The sequence below is a fragment of the Neospora caninum genome, chromosome VIII (genome assembly GCF_000208865.1).
Source record: "Neospora caninum Liverpool complete genome, chromosome VIII".
Lineage (NCBI taxonomy): Eukaryota > Apicomplexa > Conoidasida > Eucoccidiorida > Sarcocystidae > Neospora > Neospora caninum.
In genome coordinates, this window is record NC_018395.1 from 1,931,800 (window position 1) to 1,952,498 (window position 20,699).

The 20,699-nt window shown below is 54.9% G+C and overlaps 4 protein-coding genes across 4 annotated transcripts; 1 reads left to right on the plus strand and 3 right to left on the minus strand.

Moving 5' to 3' along the window:
- Nucleotides 1-1,962: 1,962 nt before the first annotated feature.
- NCLIV_032360 (putative WD-40 repeat protein) lies at nt 1,963-9,847 on the minus strand (the record flags this gene model as incomplete). Its single annotated transcript, XM_003883432.1, has 11 exons — nt 1,963-2,088; nt 2,377-2,458; nt 2,757-3,016; nt 3,342-3,668; nt 4,242-4,625; nt 4,881-5,304; nt 5,815-5,953; nt 6,366-6,450; nt 6,742-6,894; nt 7,357-8,175; nt 8,750-9,847. 11 exons carry the CDS (start codon nt 9,845-9,847, stop codon nt 1,963-1,965), a joined length of 3,897 nt encoding a protein of 1,298 aa, XP_003883481.1.
- Nucleotides 9,848-11,433: 1,586 nt separating this feature from the next.
- On the plus strand, nt 11,434-13,250 carry NCLIV_032370 (putative RNA 3' terminal phosphate cyclase; the record flags this gene model as incomplete). The annotated part of the gene is made up of 2 exons (XM_003883433.1): nt 11,434-12,627; nt 13,086-13,250. The coding sequence occupies 2 exons, from the start codon at nt 11,434-11,436 to the stop codon at nt 13,248-13,250; spliced, it is 1,359 nt and encodes a 452-aa protein (XP_003883482.1).
- A 2,112-nt stretch (nt 13,251-15,362) lies between these two features.
- Nucleotides 15,363-16,382, minus strand: NCLIV_032380 (putative PAN domain-containing protein; the record flags this gene model as incomplete). The annotated part of the gene is made up of 1 exon (XM_003883434.1): nt 15,363-16,382. The coding sequence occupies one exon, from the start codon at nt 16,380-16,382 to the stop codon at nt 15,363-15,365; it is 1,020 nt and encodes a 339-aa protein (XP_003883483.1).
- A 2,445-nt stretch (nt 16,383-18,827) lies between these two features.
- On the minus strand, nt 18,828-20,569 carry NCLIV_032390 (conserved hypothetical protein; the record flags this gene model as incomplete). The annotated part of the gene is made up of 3 exons (XM_003883435.1): nt 18,828-19,223; nt 19,763-19,908; nt 20,434-20,569. The coding sequence occupies 3 exons, from the start codon at nt 20,567-20,569 to the stop codon at nt 18,828-18,830; spliced, it is 678 nt and encodes a 225-aa protein (XP_003883484.1).
- Between the last annotated feature and the right edge of the window lie 130 nt (nt 20,570-20,699).

The window sequence follows — 20,699 nt, forward strand, 5'->3', positions numbered from 1 at the left end:
GTAGCTTTCACTGCGATGAGACAGGGCGGGCGTGACGCGCTGCAACGAGGCATAAACAGGTGTGTTTAGTCCACCGGATGGATTATGATCGGTTCTCAGTTCACCGAAAGAAGTTGGCGGTAAGGTAGCCCGAAAGCACGTGTGTGCGGAGGCATCACTACCGCTTTCGGGATCATAGAGGCACTACTGCAGCGTGCAACAAAAAGATAAGTTAACAAATTGACTCCATTTTCAGTCCAGCCTTCAACCGACCGTGCTGTGCAGTTTTTTGATTCATTCGTCAATTTCACTACCTGTAAGTATCGTGATAAGGTTCACTCCTAGAGAACACTTACTGTGCTTTTCGCGGCCAGGGAAAGTTCTCTAAATGGGCGGCAGGATGCCATGCTGGAAGTTCTTCCTTCCAGGCTGCGCATTCTTTTTGCTTAACGGCACGTCTCTTTCCTTGTTCAATACTGTTTAAATCCTTCATCTGCTAGTTTGTTCAGCAAGTCTCGAGAGTCACTCGTGTGGGGTGAAGGACTACTGTCACGCACAGTGATATTCCGTGGAATGAGCCGGCGGCACAATTGTACGAGGGTGTGTGTCGCCCGCTGCTGGCTTCAGTGCATGAAAGACTGACAAAGCATGTTGTATTTCGTTGCCGACTAAAGGTGGCACGCGAACGTACCACCAGTCCTATAGTTCAGCGGGGGACGCCGAAAGGTCTTCGTTGAGTCCGTGTCCAATAAATGGGGGCTCGTTTTCTGTTCAAAACAATCACAGACATGTTGAGGAACTGCGTAGAAAGTACCCATGGTTTGGTAGACGATGTGACACTTGTTAGACGCGGGGGATTTGCAGAGAAGCAACTCGGCACCTACTCTGCAAACTCACAGTAACGCTGCTTTCGAGGTTAAATGCTCTGCACTAATGCATAGGAATTTCCACTCGTCATATGGTTGAACGCTGCAAGTATGTGGTTCCAGCTGTGGTGAAAATCGGGGCCTTTCAGATAACCGGGGGATACTCTGGCCAACCGAGCGATAAGAGTGAGCGGCACTCTCCCATGAAGGTCAAGAAGTGAGTGGCATCTAGAGCGTCAGACACTAGTTATTCTTTCCCAAGAAGTGCTCTTCTTGCTGATATTTTTTTAAGTTCCGGAGTTCCATGTTGTTAGTGGCGTTCCTGCGATTAGCGTATCCGTAAGGGGGTATGAGCATCGATTTCCAAGAGGAAATGGTACGGAGTGAGGCACCGCTTGCTTGTGTGCCAGAGTGATCACCGCGGGAGCACGCACCATCCAGAATCTCTAGAGTGTCAGCGGCGTTGCAGTCGAGTCAATTTACAGTTAATTTGCTTGCGTTTTCGCTCAGGGTAGAGCTCTGAACCCGAAAACGCGATCTACGTAGTTTGTGTTGTTTTTTTGCTGCATCCTCGAAGGGTGTTGTCGAACGCTGCGTGGCAACGAGGAAACTCTCTAATGTTCATTTGGTTGCACGTGAATGTCACGTTCGATGGGTTCGCCCTCTCTTGTCTAACTACCGTATGCAGTGGATAGTTCAGGTCTATTTGAGCGGGATAACTGTCGGTTGTCTCGAGTGTGTGTAGTGACATAAGAAAAATGACAAAAGTTCGCTCTACGAGCCACAACGGACCTCCGGAATAGTGTGCATCCGGACGGAGCTGGAGCAGCGGTGCTTCCCCTGCGGAATTCTTTTTTTTCACCCAGACACTAACGAGTTTTCAATCTCAGTTTCCATGCAGCGCCACGTCTCTCCTGACGCATTGTTACTAACAGCACCTCCATATACCTCGGAACCTTAACACCTGGAACCTCCCCTGATATGCAGCGTTGTATCGTCTTCCCTTCTGGGTTCCATTTCACCGCCCAGACGTCCCCGTCCCCGCCTAGTTCAGACTTCCACGTCGGCGTCTGTTCCGGCCGGATCTCACTGCATTCTTTGGACTCCGCTGGCACCTTCAATAAGATACTGCTGTTTGCCGCTTGGACCCAGGCAACTTTACTTCCGGGAGGGCCTGAAATCGTTCCTGGTCCATTTTCCTCTGCAAAAAGGTCAGCGCCGCGCTGTTGAATCGCATGCGGTCCTGCAGGCACACCGACACGGGTCCGCAGAAACAACCCACCGGTGTGGTTAACAAGAAAGCGCTCTTTTTTCACCACGCGCAGACGCCAGGTGCATAATGACGGCCAGTAAATCAGCCGGAAACGCTGCTCATTCTTGCCGCCCCTGACCTCCTTGAAGGGTACCCGAGCGGTAGCGGTGTGAACCGGAACACGGCTTTGGCCGGGGGCGCAAGTAGGAAGCCAGCTCGTTGGCTTCTCAACTCGCGTACGGTGGCGGAGCAGACGACTCTCCTGCGTCGTTCTCTTACCCTCTCGCGGACGAGGAGCGGACGCAGGCAACCCTGGAGGCGTGCAAGGATTTGTCGCTGTTTCGGCGAGGCGAGAAACAGCCTGGAAGGAAAACCCGAGAGAAAACAGAAGAGAAAGAGTATCGTTTGTTCGGACGGTTCGTGCTGCGAGGTGTCTCTTTGTCTTGCTGTGTCTCGAAGAAAAGTCGACTGCAGCAGCGAGGGTGTCAGGGCACACACACGTTGACGCGGCTTCTTTCTCTTGCCTTTTGTCGAGGGCGGCAGCACCAGCTCCAGCCTGCTTCATGCACGCACGCCATGTGGAGATGGAAAAAAGTTTTTTCTGTCTCGGGGTTTCCTTCACAAGCTAGAAGACTCTGCCTTTGAGCGTGGCGCCATACCTGAAGTGGAGCTGAACAAGAATGAGAGCGACGCGCGCGACGCTTTCAATGGGGCAAAGACACAAAATCGCATCTGCCGGTCTTTGCTCTTCTGTGTCCTGTCCCTCTGCATGCTCTTCCTTCTCTTGCATCCGACGCGGCTTCTTCTGCTCTTGCGAGAAAGCCAGCGATGAGAACGAAGACGCCTCTGTCTCTCTCTGCTTGCCGGGTGTAGTCAAGACGTGTAGCAGAGACAGGTGCGCAACTAAGAATTCGAGAAGCTGAAAAACGAATCACAAACGCAGCACCGCATATATGCATGTAAACCTCTATACGTTCTCATATGTAGAGATAAACCTGTTTACAGTAGTCGACATTTATACACACACGACTGCGACACTGGAACAACGACATATGCTACGCTCGGCGGGAGACATCACGAAACGCGTACGAAGCGGCCTGTACGAGCGCGGCGACATCGACGAAGCGAGAATGAGAGCCCATTAAAACGCAGCCGATGAGGACAAAGTGTTCAGACGCCACACAGGAGAGAGAGAGAATCACGTGATACAGATGGATCCGGAAACGGCGAAGCCGGCTACGTACCCGGTAGGCGTAGTCGAACGGCAGAGCAACAAGTACCTCGAATGTGTTGCCTGCTTTCCAAGTTGCGACAGCCCGCAGGACGTGCTCCATAGCAGTTTTCCCCATTAGCTCCACTTTGCCGGGTGGCGGAACCGGTCGAGGCGGCAGGCCTTCTATCGCCTTTTCCTCTCTGTCCTGTACAGACAGCGCGTACCGCTCTTCACCTTTCGATGAGGGTCGCCGCGACGCCTGTTTCTGCACAAGTTCCTTGCGTCGCCTTTCCCAGGCGAGCAGAGCAGCTGCGTACGCTTCGTCGGCTTCCTGTTGCTCTCGGGCCTCATCGAGAACCTACGGGCCGAAGCGAAAGCGAAAACGAGTAACATAAAGACGACGAGAAAGGAGAGCGAGAGGTAAAAGAGAGACACCACGGGAGGAGAGGCGAGCAGGACGAGGCGAAGACAGAGAAAAAGACAGAGGCGAAAAGAGGAAAGGAACAACGCAGCTGTGCGACGGAAACACGACAGAAAGCCACAGCACAGGAAGAGAGCAGAGAAGGAAGAAGAGCCATGCCAACAACGAAGACTTCTGATAATGACGAAGGAACGGAGGAACTGAAGGTTTCCTTTTCCTTTGTCCGGCGGCCACTGAATCCGTTTTTTCTCGGGGGTGTTGAGAACTCAGATGACACCGAGGAAACGTTGGCCGACGAACCCGTCCAAGAGCCCGCGTGCCAGGCAAGCGCCTTCACCCCCTCTCAGCTCTCCCCGTCTTTCCGTCGTTCTGGCTTCGTCCTCGGCACCCCAAAGCCGGCAAGGGATCCCGCCCCTGTTTCTCTCCATTGTCGCCCTGTTCGCTTTTTTTACCCTTTCCCTCTGCTGCATGGCTGCTACCCCAGCGCTCTGCTTGTCTCTCCGCTCCTACCTCCATGAGTCGTTCCGTCGTTCGGACCGTCTCCATGGTTCGCTTGCTGGTTCTATCCGTGACCACCGCAGCGCTCGTGGCTGTGCTCGTCAAGATCGCGTCTTCTCTCAAGGCCTCCCGCTCGGCGTTCTCTTCCCACCGCCTCTCTTCCTCCTCCTCTGCAAACATCTGCTCACCCGTGCGCCGCCAGCACTGCAGGAGGCGACTCGCGTCAGCCACAAACACGCGGTCGCCGTCTTGGCTAGCTGCCAAACACCGCAGCGGCGAGTTCGACACCGAGGGAAGAATCGTGACGAGACAAGACTGCCGATCCACATCCCACAGCTTCAACGAGGCGTCCGACGACGCACTCAACAGGTAGTGTGTGCCGAAGAGGAAGAGTACCTGAGCACAGCGGGGCCGGAAGCGAAGGTAGCCAAAGCGACGTGGTCCGACACACACGCAGCGGAACAGCGCAAGAAAGAGGCAAACGCGCAAAGAGAAACCATCAGCAACGACAGACCTCGCCAGGCGTCTAGGCATTCAGTAGCCTGCGCCTTCAGGTCCCCTTTCGTCTCTCTGTCGCTTTCCGCCTCGCTTCCGTTCCAAAAATCCCCCTCTCTTTGATCCCTCGTTGTCCGTCTCTCCGCGACGGCTCACCTGAGTGACTGCGTCGTCGTGGGCAAGGAGACTGTGTTGGATATTTCCAAAGTCGAGGCCCCAGACCTTGACGGTTTTGTCTGCGCTTCCGGTTGCGAGGCGCGTGCTGTCGGAGGAGACCGCGAGGGAAAGGACTGGAAGTTGATGGCCATACAGAGAGAGGAAGAGCTTGCAGGTGTCCGAATAGAAGACGAGGACAGTCATGTCAAGCAGCGCACATATCAGAAATTTCCCATCCATCGAGTAGCGCAGATCCAACCCCTGGTCTGGGAGCGGAAGGCTTCCGACTTGCCGGAACTGAACGACGCTTCCCGCGGCAGCCGCCTGCTCTTTCTTGCTCTTCTTCCCAGACGGAGACGGCGTCTCGCTCGTCAGGTGGAAGACAAACAACTTCACGCTTTTGTCCGCAGAAATCGAGGCGAACCTGGCGGAGAGAAGACCGCGACCGTCAGCAGAAGACAAACCGCAGAAAGCAGGAACTCAAACACGAGGTACGTAGAGATAACAGTCAGATCGACATGCAGGGGAAGAGCTCCAGACAGGGAAGAACGAGCTAGACACAAAGGGAGAAGAGAGAGACGGGGAGACGAGACGATGCGTGCGAGACCGACACCCACAGCCTTCAGTGACTCACAGAGACCAGGGATTCAAGAGGAAGGAAGCCGCGGACCCTCTTCCGGTACACGGACAAATCGACGTCTCACCTTCTGTCGGACGCGGAAAGCCACAAAAAACGTACAACGTACTGGCACTTCTCTCTCCTCTCTAGCACACAGAAAACCCCTCAGAATCCCTCGAGTCGCCCATCCGCCGCAGAACCAAATAGCGGCGCGCGAAGATCGAGGCGCGCGCATGCACACACCTGTGGAATTCGCGCCCAACGTGCATCAACTCCGCCCCACGTTTCTGCAGCGCGGCCCGGCTGGCGTCTCACCCGGTGTGTTTTGGGTGCTCAGCAAGCGCATTGACGGCCCCAGTGTGCGCACGCCCGAGGTGTTGTCGCACAGTGCATGCACCGATGTCGTAGAGGTACAGATCTCCGCACTTGGTGCCGAGCACCACATGATCGTTTCCTGACAGAGAGAGAGAGAGAGAGCGGGGGACATCCACACGCAGCCACACAAATTTCCGTTGCCCTCTGTCTCCTCGTCAAAAAGAAAAGGAGAGGGAAACGAACCAAACACAAAGAAACGCGAAGCGGCCGCGTGGGAATGCCTAGTGTATCGACAATCGGGGCGACAGACGAGAGACGAGAGCGCCCGTTTCCACGGAACGCGTGGAGAGAAGGAGAAAGGGGAAGACCCAAGGTAACGCACTGTGTCTCCCCCACTGTTGCGTACGGGGCAGAACGGGGTCTCCGTCGCATGTGTGCATCTCCCTGCTTGACGCTGCCTCGGGCTTCCCTCCAGCGTCACCCCGCACTGGCTGATCCACTGTCCTGCCTCTTCCTAGTTTACTTCGATTTCGTCCCCCCATCTCTCTCACCGGCGACGAAGAAGCCGCAGAGCGGCAGGTCAAGAGATACGCTCTTCACACATTGTCGCGTGTGTGTCGTCCAGACTTTAAAGCCCTAGAGAGGACACGCGGAGCAACACGGCAGAGGAGGCAAACGTGCAGAATACGGAAAGAGCAGAGACGTAGATACGAGGGAGAGTAGAATCGAGAGAGAAGATGGGTAACACAGGAACAAATCGGACGCAGCTGGTTTGGGGAGACGGTTTCAACACTTCAGTGTGTCATCTCCCGCACAACTCCCCCCCCCTTCGCCGCATCTGGTTCTTCTCCCGAGTCTTCTCTTCTCCGCGCCGCCCTTCATCCTTTCGTCATTTCCTTTGTTCCCGCTCCTTGCGTGCCCGCCCACCTCGTCGGCAATCGAGAGGAGATACGCGCTGTCATGGCTGACAGACAGGTGGCGAACAGTGCCCCGGTGGCCCCCGGCGGAAACGCGGCAGAGTTGCTTGAAGCATTCGTCGCCGTTGCGTGCCGCGCCGTTCGTCTCGCTCTCCTCAGGTGTCTGTACACTCCAATTGAAGCCAGGGGCAAACGCGGGTGCGCCAGGGAAGGAGCCAGCGAGAAAAACAGTGAGTGCGAAATGTACACCAGAAAGAATAAATTGGCCATTACCAAATTCGTTGTCGTTAATATGACAGCCCAAAGGATTCCGGACAGACTAGCATCAGGAAATCAGAAGGAGACTAGACGGGCCGAGAGGCTGCGCCGGCCGTCGCCAAGAGAGACGCAGAGAGGACGCGATACGAGGGGGAGAAGCTGGCGAGGGAGAAGTGGGGATTTCGGAAACGCACAGGATGAAGCCGAGAAATACGCAGCAGGCAGGACGAAAACGGAGGCGAGAGATGAAGAAGGGGCAACGTGTCACAGAACAGAAAACATGACAGGAGAGAAAAAGGGAACCTTCAGACCCCCTTGAGGCCCGGTGCATGCATAGGCGCATCTCTAAGGGTGGACCGGCACTGACCTTCTGCGAAAGGCGATCGGATAACTGCTGAACGTCTACTTTCCACGTTTCAAAGGCGTTGTCTGCAAGACCGAGAAGCACTTGGACCTCCGTGTTTGACGTGCCGCTCCGACCGCCAGCCGCTAGTCGGTCCTTTGTTCCTGCGAGTTTGTCTGACGCGACCTGCTGAGGTGCACAGCCAGCTCGGAGATGAAACGTTTTGATGACGCTGGCCGTGTGAAGGCGGGAGAGAAAGACGAATTCGTCTGTCACGCGACCGGCAGCCTCTTCTTCCTTCTCTTCGTCGTCCAAGTGGTGAGGTCCGCTGCCGGCTTCTCGTGCCTTCTGCTCTCGCTTTTTCTTCTTCTCTTCGCTGCGCCTCTGCCTTCTCTTCATCCTTTTCCTTCTCTCCGTCTCTCCACAGACCTTGAACACCTCAACGCTGCGACTGTTTCCACTCCCAACAACGAGGACTCCCTCTTCCTCCTCCCCTCCCACATCCTCTCCCTCTCCGTCCTCGCCTCTGTCTCCTCTCCGTCTTTCTTTCTTTCCTCCACCCCGCACCGTCCACGTGACGAACTGGAGACACGTCGTTTTCTTCTGGCCCCCCGAAGGGCGGCGCAGAAAGCCTAAGAAACCCGCAATGCAACGAAGGTGCGTGTGGCGGTTGATCTGAGCTTCCGCATCTGCTCCGCGTTCGTCGGTTCCAGCGTCTCCGACCTTTCCTTGCTTCGTCTCTGCCTCGCCCGGCCTTCCGGAGACCCGCGGCTCGGCCGCGGAGAGGCCATGCAAAGCGTAGACGCGAAGAAGCTGGTCGCCGCATCCAACCACGAGGCGCGTCTGGGAAGAAGAAGATCGACAGCAACAAAATCAAAGCGTTTGATATGTTCCCTTGACGCCGCCACTGTATATCACCCGCCTTTTCTCGCGCGCTCGTCTGCTACCTGTTCACGTCCCCTCATCCCGTCTCTCTCCTTCCCTTCCTGTATCTTTCTTTTCCTTGTTCTCCCCTATAGTCGTCCTCTTTATGATCATTCTCTTTCAGATTTCCTTTCTTCCCTCTCACTCTCTTTCATGCGTTCCCCTGGTCGCTCCCTTCCTTTCCTGCACTCCCTCGTAGGCTCTCCTTCTATCTTCATCTTTCCTGCCTTTCCTCTCCTCTTTCTTCTCTTGCTTCTTCGTCGTCCGCGCCGCTTGCGTCCCCCGCCTCGTAGGCCTCCGCGCTCTCGTGCCTCCCCCTGGCTTCAGCTTCTCCCAATCCCCATTCACCTCTTCCCTCTTTCCTTCCTTCTCCCCGGCCTCTCTTGTGTGCTTTTGCCTTCTCTGCTCCTTCTCTCTCGTCCTCTTTCTTCTCTGCCTATGCTTTGTCAGCCCACCCGTTCCGCGTTCTCAGTTGCGGGTTCATTTCGCTCACCTGTTGGGGATTCACTGCGAGACTCCACGCCTCTCGTGCGCCCGAAGCCCCTGTGGCAGCGTCCACGAGCGTTTGGAGACACAGCTCGAGATCTGCGTCCCAGATTTTCACGAGACCGTCCTTCCCTGCCGAGACGAGAAGCAGCCCAGACCCCGGCAGAGAACCGGTTTCCCGGCTCGTTCCAGAAACCTCCACTGCCTGGAATGAAGCCATCGACAGCGACGACTCGGTGGACGCGAAAGGATTGGCTGACTCGTGCCCGCCTCTCCTCAACTTCCGCTTTCCGCGTTGACCATGTCGAGAGGGCCCTGCCGCGTCATCCGTGCGCTGCACGTCCTCAGATGTGTCTCTTCGGCGCTTCCGAGTCGTCTCCTCGCTCGCGTCGTTCTCGCACCCATCCCCAGCTCTTCCGCCTGCCTCTCCTCGGAAGTCTGCCTTGGCTGCTCTCTTGAGGGCGAGGACTTGCGTGACTGGAGCGGCGTGCGCATGCAGTCTGTGCAGGCCGACGCCCGCGATGCGGTCCCAGACAATGATGTCTCCATCTGCAGATCCTGAAATGAGGAGATGCTCGAAGGCAATCGCATGCGCAGCGGAAAGAGAGACGGTGCGCCCGTCGCCTCGCTTCTCGTAAGGCACCCGTTGTGTGTCGCCAGGTCCCCAGCACAAGGCGGTGATTGCGCTCCGGTGACCTTGAAGCGTGAGACCGGGAGGTGGAGAGAAGACGTGAGGAGCTGCAGAGACACCAGAAGCCGGAAGCGGCGAAGCAGCGAGAGTAGCGAGGTCCGACGCGGTCGGCGCTTCCCAGACGCGAATGCTGCCGTCGCTGTAGCCGACTGCAAGGTGTGAATGGCTCGCTGAGAGAGCGATACGAACGGCGTGGTGGTAGGTGGACGAGAGCGACGGAGGTGGAGAAAAGGACACAAGACGGCACTGGCGGGACGTATTCCACAGCGTCACCGACGCCCCAGTGCACGTTAGCGCGTAGGCAAAAGACGACCGGCCTGCAGCAGACGGACGGAAGAAGGAGACGTTAGCATGCGGAGAGGAATTGAGGCCGAAGGCCTCTTCGTGGACGTAGCGCAAATACGCCTTCACCATCTTCTCTCACAAAGGTCTCCCCAGAGCAATGCGTTCAAATCGAATTCGTTTTCCCAAGTCGGCACGGCGACCTTGCTTGGCGTTCTTCTCACGTCAAGAGGAGGGGAATGGCAACCCGCATCTCCGTCCTCCGCGCGTAAACGCACGCCAGCCCGGCCCCTGCACACTGCAGTCAGACGGCAGGGCAGAAACACCAAGCAAAATCTCGCAAAAGAACGCGAGAAGTGCGCCTGGTCTTCTGGTGCGCAAACGTGCGGCACAAAGACGGGCGTTCGTCGCGCGAAACACCGCTGGACAGACAACAGGCTTCTACTTAGACTGAGGGAGAGAAGGGACAGCAAGAGGCCAACACGAAGGGCGGCGCAAGCTAAAGAGGTAAACACGGAAAGATCCCCTGCCTTTCGAGACTTGATCCCGATGCCGGGCTTTGCCACTGTCTGCTCGAGTTTTCCCCTCAAAACGTCCAACCAGCAGCGGTGGCGGGAGATTGCTGCGAGAGGGGAGCGAAGCGAAAAAAAGAAGAGACGAGGACAAGCACAGGACCACGTGTGCCAAGGGAGAAGGTGCCGAAAGATCCAAAGTAAAACAGAAAAAGAGGAAGTCCGCCGTCAGCCGTGTCAGCGGGTTCAGGCCGAAGTTCTAGGCTCGAGTGTATCGACAGCGTGCATGTCGCAATGCCGCCGCGCATGCGGCAGGAGCTCGCTGGTTGTTGCCCCACAAGAAGCCAGAAATGTGAATCTCTCTGTTGGACAACGCCCTGGCATCGTGTTGCATCCGTTCTCGGTCAGAAACGAACGAAAAACCCATTGGCTCACGCATCCGTTCCAACGAAGTCTAGCTGGAACCCTCTCGGCGTGGCGTGCTGCTCTCTCGCCCCTCCTTCCAGTCCCGCTGTGTCGCAAGCGGTTCACGTCTTCGCGGACGTCGCCTGCCGCAGTTTTCTCGTGCATGTGTGTTCGCGCTGCATAGCCCCGAGCTCTCGTTTTTCTTGTGGAAGCGACGGAACATGCTCAGGTGATGTGCCACGCTCCACCACTGGTGTACGAGGGGGCGCCCGCCCCCTCCCTAACCGACCCAGGCGCGTTGCTCCGTTCTGGTTCCGTACATGCTGTGTAGGAAGATGTAGCGTAAGCTTGTGAGCTTTGCTTTTGGGGCGCGTGTCACAGGGGACTCTCTTCCGTGTTGACATCCGTGTTGTCCGACTAGAAGCGTATACCGTGGCGACACAGGTTCTGTCTCACTAAAGAAAAAGTGCGCTCTACCGTGTCGACACTGGCTTTCTTCTTGATGCTCGGCACCTACGCTCTCACCAGTGTTTTCACAGAAAGAGTTTATCCTGTGTATGAGTCTCGGTTGTCTTCGGGTCGTCTCCGTGCCCTCCAACTCCGTGTCGGCACAGCGTCCTCTTGCATAAACTTTGTTTCCATGCTCTGTTCCTCTCCTTCGTCTGTCCTCTTTGTCCCGCCCTTTCCGTCTTTGGTGCCTGTTGCGTTGTCTCTGCTTCGCTCCTTTTTCTCTCTCTCTCTCCGTTAGTTTCCGCCCTCGGTCTCTCTCTCGTTTTCTGTGTTTCTTTTCTGCTTGCCACCATGAAGCACCTTTGCTACGAAGGAAGCGCGTTTCTGCGTCAGCGTCTGCTGCTGTCCACACTGACCGGCCAGCCGGTGCGGATCTCGCAGATTCGCGCAGCGCCGGGGGGACTAGCGATGCCAGGCCTGCGGCCGTACGAGGCTTCTTTGCTTCGCCTTCTCTGTAAAGTGACAGCGGGGACGCGCGTCCACATCGACGCGACAGGGACAGTCTTGACGTACGTGCCTGGTCAGTTGCTAGGTAGCGACGAAGATAACCCGGACAGCCTGGTGCATGTTTGTCACCCAGGCAGAGGCCTCTCGTATTACCTCGACGTGCTACTCCTCCTTGCCCCATTCTGCAAAAATCCCCTGTCGATTTCGCTCTCCGGCGTCACGGACGGGTCTGAGTTTGATCCACCCGTCGACCTCACGCGCTCTGTCACTGTCCCTACACTCCACCGCCTGCTGTCTCTCGTGGCGAATCGCGGCGTGGGGGCAGCGGGCGGCGGCGCGCCTCCACTGTCTTTTGAGCTGAAACTGATTCGCCGTGGCTTTCCGCCGGCAGGAGGAGGTGAGGTGTCTCTACGCTGCTCTGGCGTTCTCTCTGGACCGCTTCAGCCCTTCACTCTGGTCGAGACGGGGCGAATCAAGCGCGTTCGCGGCGTCGCCTTCGCAGAGAATGTTAACCCCCTGCTGGCCCGCAGATGTATCAACCGCATTCGGCACGTGTTCAATGCCTTTCTCCCTGACGTCTGGGTGTACCTAGATGTCAAGAAGAAGGGGGCGCCGGAGGCACACGCACGTGAAAAGCGCGCGAACACAGAGAAGAGGCGAGGCGTTGGAGTCACCCTCGTTGCGGAGACGATCAGCGGGAACTTCAAAGGGGCGTTTGCGTGTGAGCATTCTCAAGAAGCAGATGACAGCAAACGCAAAGAGGCAAACGAGGGCGCGACTGAAGCAGCAGATGTGTACAGAGCGACAGGCAACTGCAAGCTGGCTCGACTGTTAGAACAGGAAGCACGAGAGAATACGGAAGAACACAGCGGAGTGTTGGGAGAGGGGACGGAAAAACTGGGGCAATCGGAGCAAATGGGCGAACACGTCGCACATCGTCTTCTCCTGGAAATCATGCAGGGGGGCGTCGTCGACACGAACCACCAATATGTGGCGCTCCTCTTCGCTGCCGCAGCAGAAGAACACCAGCCAAGCAAGGTAAGAGAAAGCGAAAAAAATGTACATGTTTTTGCATGCATGTATATGGTCAGTGTGGATTTCGAGAGAGGGACGTATGGATGGTCACGGGTTTAAAACGCGGGAGTCGCGTCTGAAAGGGGGCAAGAGAGAACGGGCAATGAGGGGAAGCAAGCGGACAGGGAAACAGATATGGGTTCAACTGCCGGGCGGCGGAATCGTATAGGTATACCGTGTGCAGTCAGGCGCGACACATCACGTATCCCGTACGGAAGGAGCCATGAAAGAGTGAGGTTGCTCAGACGGCAACTTTGGAATGTTTTTCCTCTTGTTATTGGACTGTCATAACAAGTGTGTCCGACCTCGTGTGTGCGTGCATGGTCTCGACCGACATGCCACACAAGTCAGGTAGCATGCCGAGACGCCAGCTTTTTGACAGCCCCCTCAGACGTTTCCTTTGTGTTTGCGTGTATTTTCAGTTGAGACTGTCGCGGTTGACGCCGTACACGACCCAGTTCCTACGGCACTTGAGAGATTTCCTTGGCGTCACGTTTCATTTCGAGGAGACAGACGCCGAGACCACCGAGGTTCTTCTTAAATGTGTTGGCGTCGGGTTGCGGAATACTGCAAGGAAGACTTTTTAACCACTGGCACTGTGGCTCACCACGACAGTTCCGTTGCTCCGGTGCAAAACAGAGCAGCTATCGCTATGGCTCTATAAATTCTGGTGGAACACTAGGGGGATGCCGGAGACAATAAACTGCGGTTCGTGTTAATGGTTCACGGCTACCGCAAGGACGTAAAAAAAGGCGTGCTGCGACCGCGCAGGTAAAGTGTGTACGGCGACTGGCTCATCGCCCCGGCCCGCGTCCGTTCGTGCTTCCAATGTGACAAATGTACTCGTCACGTTACCTTGTATTCCGGCGATCCACGTCAGACCTGATATCCATTCAGACTCAACACCTGTTCAGAGGTCAATCCCGTCTGCAGGGGATGTAGTAGCTGCCGCCAGATTCACAAAAACACCGGAACGTGCGGCAGGTGCCGACCGTCAAACGCGCAAACACACCGTCTGGGCATTTCACAGCGCCAGGAACGTGGACCCGGCAAGCTCCGTGGTGTCGTCCGTCCCACAGGTGGCCCCGAAGGCATATAACCACAGGCTAGAAGCAAAATCTTCGCCCCCCTCAGATTACTTTGCCGTGTACAGGCAGGGACGGTTGCGATCATTTTTACCGGGTTTCACGTATCTATCCGATATCGAGTCTCACACGAACGGCGTACTGGCAAAAAAACCACCACCACATGAGTGCGCGTAGCTCCGGTGGCGCTTCAAAACCCGTGATCACTGTTTAGATCGAGTAACTCTTCCCTTTTTGAGTAAGGGTCAGACACCTCTTAGGTCAACAACGAACAGCCAGTATACGAGCCTCGGTCTGACTGCGAGTTCTGCGGACACGCCAGGCTTGATGCAAGAAGAGACTGTTCGGTCCGTATCCGATGTGAACGTGAGCTTTATTGTTAGTATTTCCTTTAGTACGAGAGGACCAGCAAAGTGCGGTCATTCATACCAGTAATTGCAGCGCATCTTATGCTGCGGTAAGAACCGCGTAGTAAAACCGCAGGCATGGATTCTCTGTTTCGGCAACGACCGAGTTCCGCCAGGAATGGTTCTGTTGCCGGCTACGTCTGTCCCTGTTGGAACCAGATTTACTGCGTGTTCAATGAACACTCACGTGCATCTGCATGAAAGGGTCGATTATGATTTGGTGATATTTCGTTGTGTCCTATCGCAATCACCACCGAACAGGTTCTGCATTTCAAGGGGAAAAAGACATGTGGGAGGGGCAAATACGAAAATTGAAACGAAACACTACCGAAGTATTAACACGACGGCGCCGGACGCGGTCCATGTTTACGCCCCACGTGGTGAGCCGGACGAACAAGCGATGGAACAGAGCATGTGCCACGGAAGAGCCTGCTGTTTACTGCATCTCCCCAATATCACGAAGCGCACGCGGGACGACCTCAAAGAAGTTTTACACAGACAAAAGCACAGTGTGCGTACGATGTTTGCCTGGTGTCCACGGAAATCCGGTTTGTCCTTCCTATCCATACATGCGGCAGTTCGGAAACCCTGGGTTGTCCGATTCCACAAGCATCAGAGCCGGGTTCCCTGTACAGAAGAAATGCGATGCTCACCGCCCAGCCGAAACCACGAAAACGTAGGCTGCGCATGGGAAGGAGAGCCCCACTCTACACTGGTTGTAACGAGGAACTGTTCTCGGGACAGATCGAGCCGTGGGAACACGGTTCAGAATACCACTATCGAACCCTCTCAGGCTTTTCTCCCCCACCCCCCCTCCAGGGACTGGGCTCAGGAACGCATGACAGGACCGTCCGCCCTTCACGTGTACTCACTGTCAGAGCACTCGGCTGGCCTTCTTTTGCAGGTGAAAATCAACGAAAAATACCGGCAGGCCTTGACCCTCTCAGGATACAAACATGCATGAACCGAACTGTGCCTGTTACGGCGCCGCCGGGCGGATTCTAGACTATCTGCACACCGAGATGCTGTCGGCACTTCCTTCGGCTGGGATGAGGGAAAGGCATCGGATATAATCGGCTTGATTCCGTACTGCTGTCTCACGCTCCTTCCCCACCCGCTCAACCGCCAAGTAAGACAGTTAGCACTCTTGCCGAGCAGCTCACACGAGATAAGCAGAATGACAAAGACGTATACATTCGGAGCTGGTTCAGTGTTGACAGATCATGTCGCCGCTGATGTATCCAGCTCTGTCCTCAAGGGTGGAATCCATAGTATGGAGGGAGCAGCCATCTGGACCGACTGAATAATGGAAACAGCGCTCCGTCAAGGTGCACTTCTTCTGGCAGGCCCTAGCAGTTTTGGCCACGGTTGTAGAGTACATGGCGATGAACCCGCCAACTCGTCTCTTGCCCTGCTGTTCGCAGGGTTCAGGGAGACCGCAGGATTTGGGGCCAGCGTATGCTCCTGCCTTCTGTACCATTGTGCCGAAGGAGGACTGTGACTTGAGAGAGCACGTTTTGCTTGCTTGAACATAGGAGAAGGCCGCACAATCATCGCGGTTGAGGCAGATCTCGCTACACTTCACCGGACCATCGGCCGTCGTTGTCTCAAGGGACTCACCCTGAATCTCGAATCCTTCCGCATTGCACCAGTGTTGACTTGTACAGTTATGGAGTCCCGTATAATACCCCGATCGAGAAAAGATTTTTCCCTGGAGGCCATCCACGTATTTTTTTACGTAGCATTTCTTGGTGGCTGGATGGTACACGTAGAAGGTGCAGGCGACGGTATGGCACTGCCGTGCACACTCTTGCACAGAGGAAACGGTTGCCTCCTTTACTGTATCAACTTTAACGTCAATGTCTGCCACCAAGCATGGCGCACAACGTTTAGGGCCCCAGCGCGCTTGCTCGTTCGTCACCTTCGTGCCGACCCTCGAGTGAAGGAGACATGTTTTGGTGTTTACGTAATACGTAAACGCCGCACACTGCGGATGTTCAGCACACAAAAGATGGCACTCTGTCGCGCTTCCCTTATTTGGAAACGACGCGAGCATGAAGTCAGTTTGTTCCTGGTTAAACGTGCACTCAAGTGGGGTCTGAAGCTTTTGAAGAATACTGTCGGTGCTCTGCGCCTGCACAGCGGCCATTTGCACACCTGCACTCCCTGCGAGCAAAAGTACTGGCACGATAGCCGCTAAGGCGGTTTGAAATCTCGGGCAAGCCATGCTTGAGAAGGGGAGAAGGGAATATTCAAGGGAACAGAAATACAGGCTCCTAAAAATAATCGACGTAGCAGATCGATGCTTCAGGTTGCAACCTTCACGCGAACGACAAGGGGGGTCACTATTGGATGAAAATCCGCGGAAAGAAACCGGCGGAGGAGAAGTCCCAAGCCTGAATACAGCCAGATGGAGAAAAGAAAAACAACGAGGAAGAGTCTTTTTGTTTTCCTGTATCGTGTGTGAGCCAGCCGGCAGGGTGTACTACGTGGGGAGCCCCACCCGAGGCGGTGGGCTAGCTGATTCAGGTCGCAGGTCTCTCCATTCGTGGGTGTAGTGGCTAGTGGATGCATGCCTGTCGCTCGATGCACTCGGCCGGCTCACCTCTCAATGCTGCAAGCGCCCGCACCAATTGTTGGCGATGAGGCTACACGGATCGGAAAGGGCGATAAGTCAGCTTCTTTGGCTGGTACAGTCAGATCGTTCCCCCCTCGCCTGACCACGGGGAGACGCCTGTCTATCGCGGAAGGCAAGCCCCCCCAACCACACAACAGCAGAGATGCGATAGAATTTTCGGAAGGTTTCGCGCCGGCGGGTGAAGCAGGTTTATCTAACGGTTTCATCTCAGTCCTTTGGCGTCGCAGTTTATAGAGCTTTTCAGAGTCTGCAGGATTTCAGATACAAACGTTGTTTTTCGAGTCCGCGGATCCAGAGGTAATCACAGTTCAGCTTTCTGATCCGCTGATGGTAACGCCCCGGGAATGAGCATTGACAGGCAAACGCAAGTCCGCCCGAGTCGATTCGCCGCAATCATGTGACTGTAAGCACGTGAATTGTACCCACGGAGCCGGAGAGCATTAAAGAGAGTCGAGCATGTTGTGTTGGGGTGGATCGCGCTATGCATTTGTCCCGTAACAGCAGAACCTGGGCTTGCGCCGAGCGTCGGTGGCTCTGTCGCTTTTCATTGATTCTACAACAGCCGATCCCTTCCTACCACTTTAGTGTGAAGTGAGTGTGTAAGTAAAATCGAATAACGAGTACACCAGCCGCGGTGTCCCCTAGCAACGTACACGGGCAATCGTAGATCTGAGACACTTGACTGCTCCCAAGTAGAGTTGTCTGTACATAACTATTCGCAGAATGTGAAGAGCTAAGCGTTTACAACAGCAGGACGTTCTTTGATCGGTCTTAATCCGTATGTGTAGAATTCCTGTGAATTATCAGCTCTGACGCTTCTCCCCCCCTATAATGTACGAGTGGGGAAGACAGCAGTTGTGTACCTGGCCGTCGCGTGCCAGTTCCTGCAAACGCCACGTCTCAATTGGAAGGCACGTCATTCGCCTTTTTTGAAGCCTGCCACGCGTGTCACGAAAGGCCTCCAAATTGCACTTACTGCTTTACGCCACGGTCGTCCAAAGCTGGAATTACCACCGGTCCTTGATGCGGTAGCGTGACGGAACCCGGTCACTGAGACAATATCGTGCTTAAGTGCATCACATACAGGCTACTGCATTGTGGTACCAAGCAAAACCCAGTATGCCAACGGGCGCATAAAGTTTCGTCGCCTCGCCTCAAGCTCTCTTGAGCCTCAATACAGGATCTCGTGTACTCGCAAAATCCCCGCGCACCGCAAGAGGGCCACCATCTTCTTGGCGGAGGTCAATTCTAGTGTTGTAAGACCGACCGTGACTGCGTGTCTCTCATTCCGTACAGCAGTCTAGAAGCCCTGCAGTTGCTGCTAAACCACGGCCAGTTGTGTAGACCGTCCGGTTCTCTTTGCATCTGATCAAAAACCGTACTGTTGTTAGGTGGGTGCAACTTCAACAACAGGGTGACAGTTCGTTTCACGGTAGATGCTACCGCGGTGTGTAGGACTTAAACGCTTAAACAAGGCTGAATTTCATCAGGCCGAGGAAGTCACATGTTGAGTGTCGCTACCCAGAGCAGCGGCACTGTAACGGCAGACACGGTGAATAATGTACTCCGGGAACGCCCCGCCACAGAACAACAACCAGGCACCCCACCAAAGAGCAAGAGGGGGTGTCGACTTTAGCAAACTGTGTTGGCATGCTTGCAGTATAAGCTACTGGACTACACAGTGCTTTCTTCCGATGTTTCCCACCACACGTCTTCGTCACGCTTGGCGCCCTTTCATGTAGTCCGTTAGGACAAGCGTATCTGCTGCCATATTTTACGGAATTCCTCACGGAGGAGATAACAAACAGTTACGCCACTACCACGACAATAGTCAGCTCAGGCCTAAAAAACTCGATTTCGGACAGTATTCCACTCACGACATACTTTTGCACTGGCCTGTTCCATTCGTTTTCCTCTTAACTTTGGAGTGCCCAGATATACCTCACTATTTCCTTTCCACCATGCAACGTTGACAGGTGCCAAGAAGTTCTAAACTCGTACCTCCATCGGGTTTCACTTTACATATAACAGAGACTAATGGCTTTGTCCTTGCTTCTCTTGACAGGTTTGACGGACCAGGAACTGATCAGAGGCAAATTTCGTGTTCCTCCAATCCCAGCGAAGGAGAGCCCTGTCACCTTCCTCGCGGCCACTGCTGATGGGGAGGAACTGCGCTTCACGGCCGTCGCTCCCAATCACGATGACACACGGGACGCCGGTCCTGCTGCCATAGCCGTATGTTGGTACCTCGTATTCCTTCATGACTCGGAAATGACGCTTCAAGACCTCCGTCAACGGATTTTCCAAATCGACGCTGAGCCACGGCATATGCGACCGGTGACTCTCAAAAGACTTGCGGTCCCGATCCAAGCTCACAAAAATAACCTCTACCTTCTGATTGGAGCCGCCTTCATTGATCGTGCGATAATACTGCAGAAACACATGCCTCTCGCACACACATTGCGTTAAAATGTCGACAGTGGACGAAGCTGATCCTTTTCAAAAATAATTTCCCTTGGTAAGTTGTCGGACACCACATTTTCCCCCAGCAACCTTGCCGAAACGGCCCTACGGTGATCCCGAGTCAGATGCATGGGAATATTCCCATAGCATGGTATGAGATGGTACGCCGGCTGAAGAAACAGACAAGTTTTCCTTCAGAATCAAGCTAAAAAGAAATGGCAGGAAGAATAAGAGCCACTTAAACTAGTGCCTATATCTCTGTGCACTGCCAGCGCTACATTTACAAACCACCCTCCGCCCGTATAGACAATGCAGCCAGAAGTTCCACCCCTTTCTTCACTGTGAGAGGTTGGAAATGATTCAAGCTGCGGGTAAAGAGAGCAAAAGCTAGCGTCATCTCAACTGTCCGTTCACACAATGCACTGCCAAGCTATTATACAGATCGGCAGGCGAACGGGCCAGCAGCCAACCTTTTCATATCGACCAGACTGGGTACAGTGACCTACATTGAGCAGAAAGGGGAGGAAAGATGCGCACTTCGGGTCGGCACCGTCAGCGAAGTAGAGCGCCACGGATTTTCCCTTTAAGTGGGACTGAGGAATGATCGTATTGTTGCAGTTCTTCAGGCTGCCCTCCGGAAACAGAATGAGGTCTGAAGGAAAGCATACCGTCAAAATATCACATGAGTGCCGTATCAGGTCGGAGTATTCCTGAGCTTTTACAGTATGTGCAGTGTACTGTCCTGCCCTAATGCAGTCAGGAGACGTTGCAGAAAACGAACCCACAGCAAGGGCGAACACACCGGTGACGCCGCACTGCGGATTATAGCTTCTTACGCCACCATAGCGCGGTTGCCAGGAACCAAGCCCAGGACCTAGTGTGAGTCGAGAAGCACGTACCTCGCTGACACTTGGGTACGCAAGAACTAGTCTTGAAAATGCACAGGGTCCCACGAGGTCCCGATCTCATAGTCAAGCGGCTGCCCGTGGCGGGCCGATCATCGTAGCATCTTTTACAAGCAATCCGCCTGTCACCCCATTTATCGGGAATGTGCTTCGTGTGACAGGCATCTGTGCGGTGCTACATGATCGTCAGAATCCACGATAAGAACTTAATTATCGCTGGGTACCCCGGTGACGTGCGCCGCGCACGTAGAGGTCTGCCGGTAAATACTCACCCATATCTCCGTAGTTGGGTGGCATTTGAAGGTTCACACCTTCTACGCCGTCCTTCTGGGACTGCATCAAAACCCGCTCTTCATTAAACCTCCTCTTTTCCACGTTGTATGGTGACGCGAAGGTAGGGAGCGACATTTTGGCGGCACGGAGAAAAACTCGTACTGCGCGGGGGAGGTATCAACTGTTCAGGTGGCACTTGAGCGCTCGGTGCATGAAGTAACGTCGATCAACGAAAGCACTGTTGCGGTGAACGGGGGCATATAAG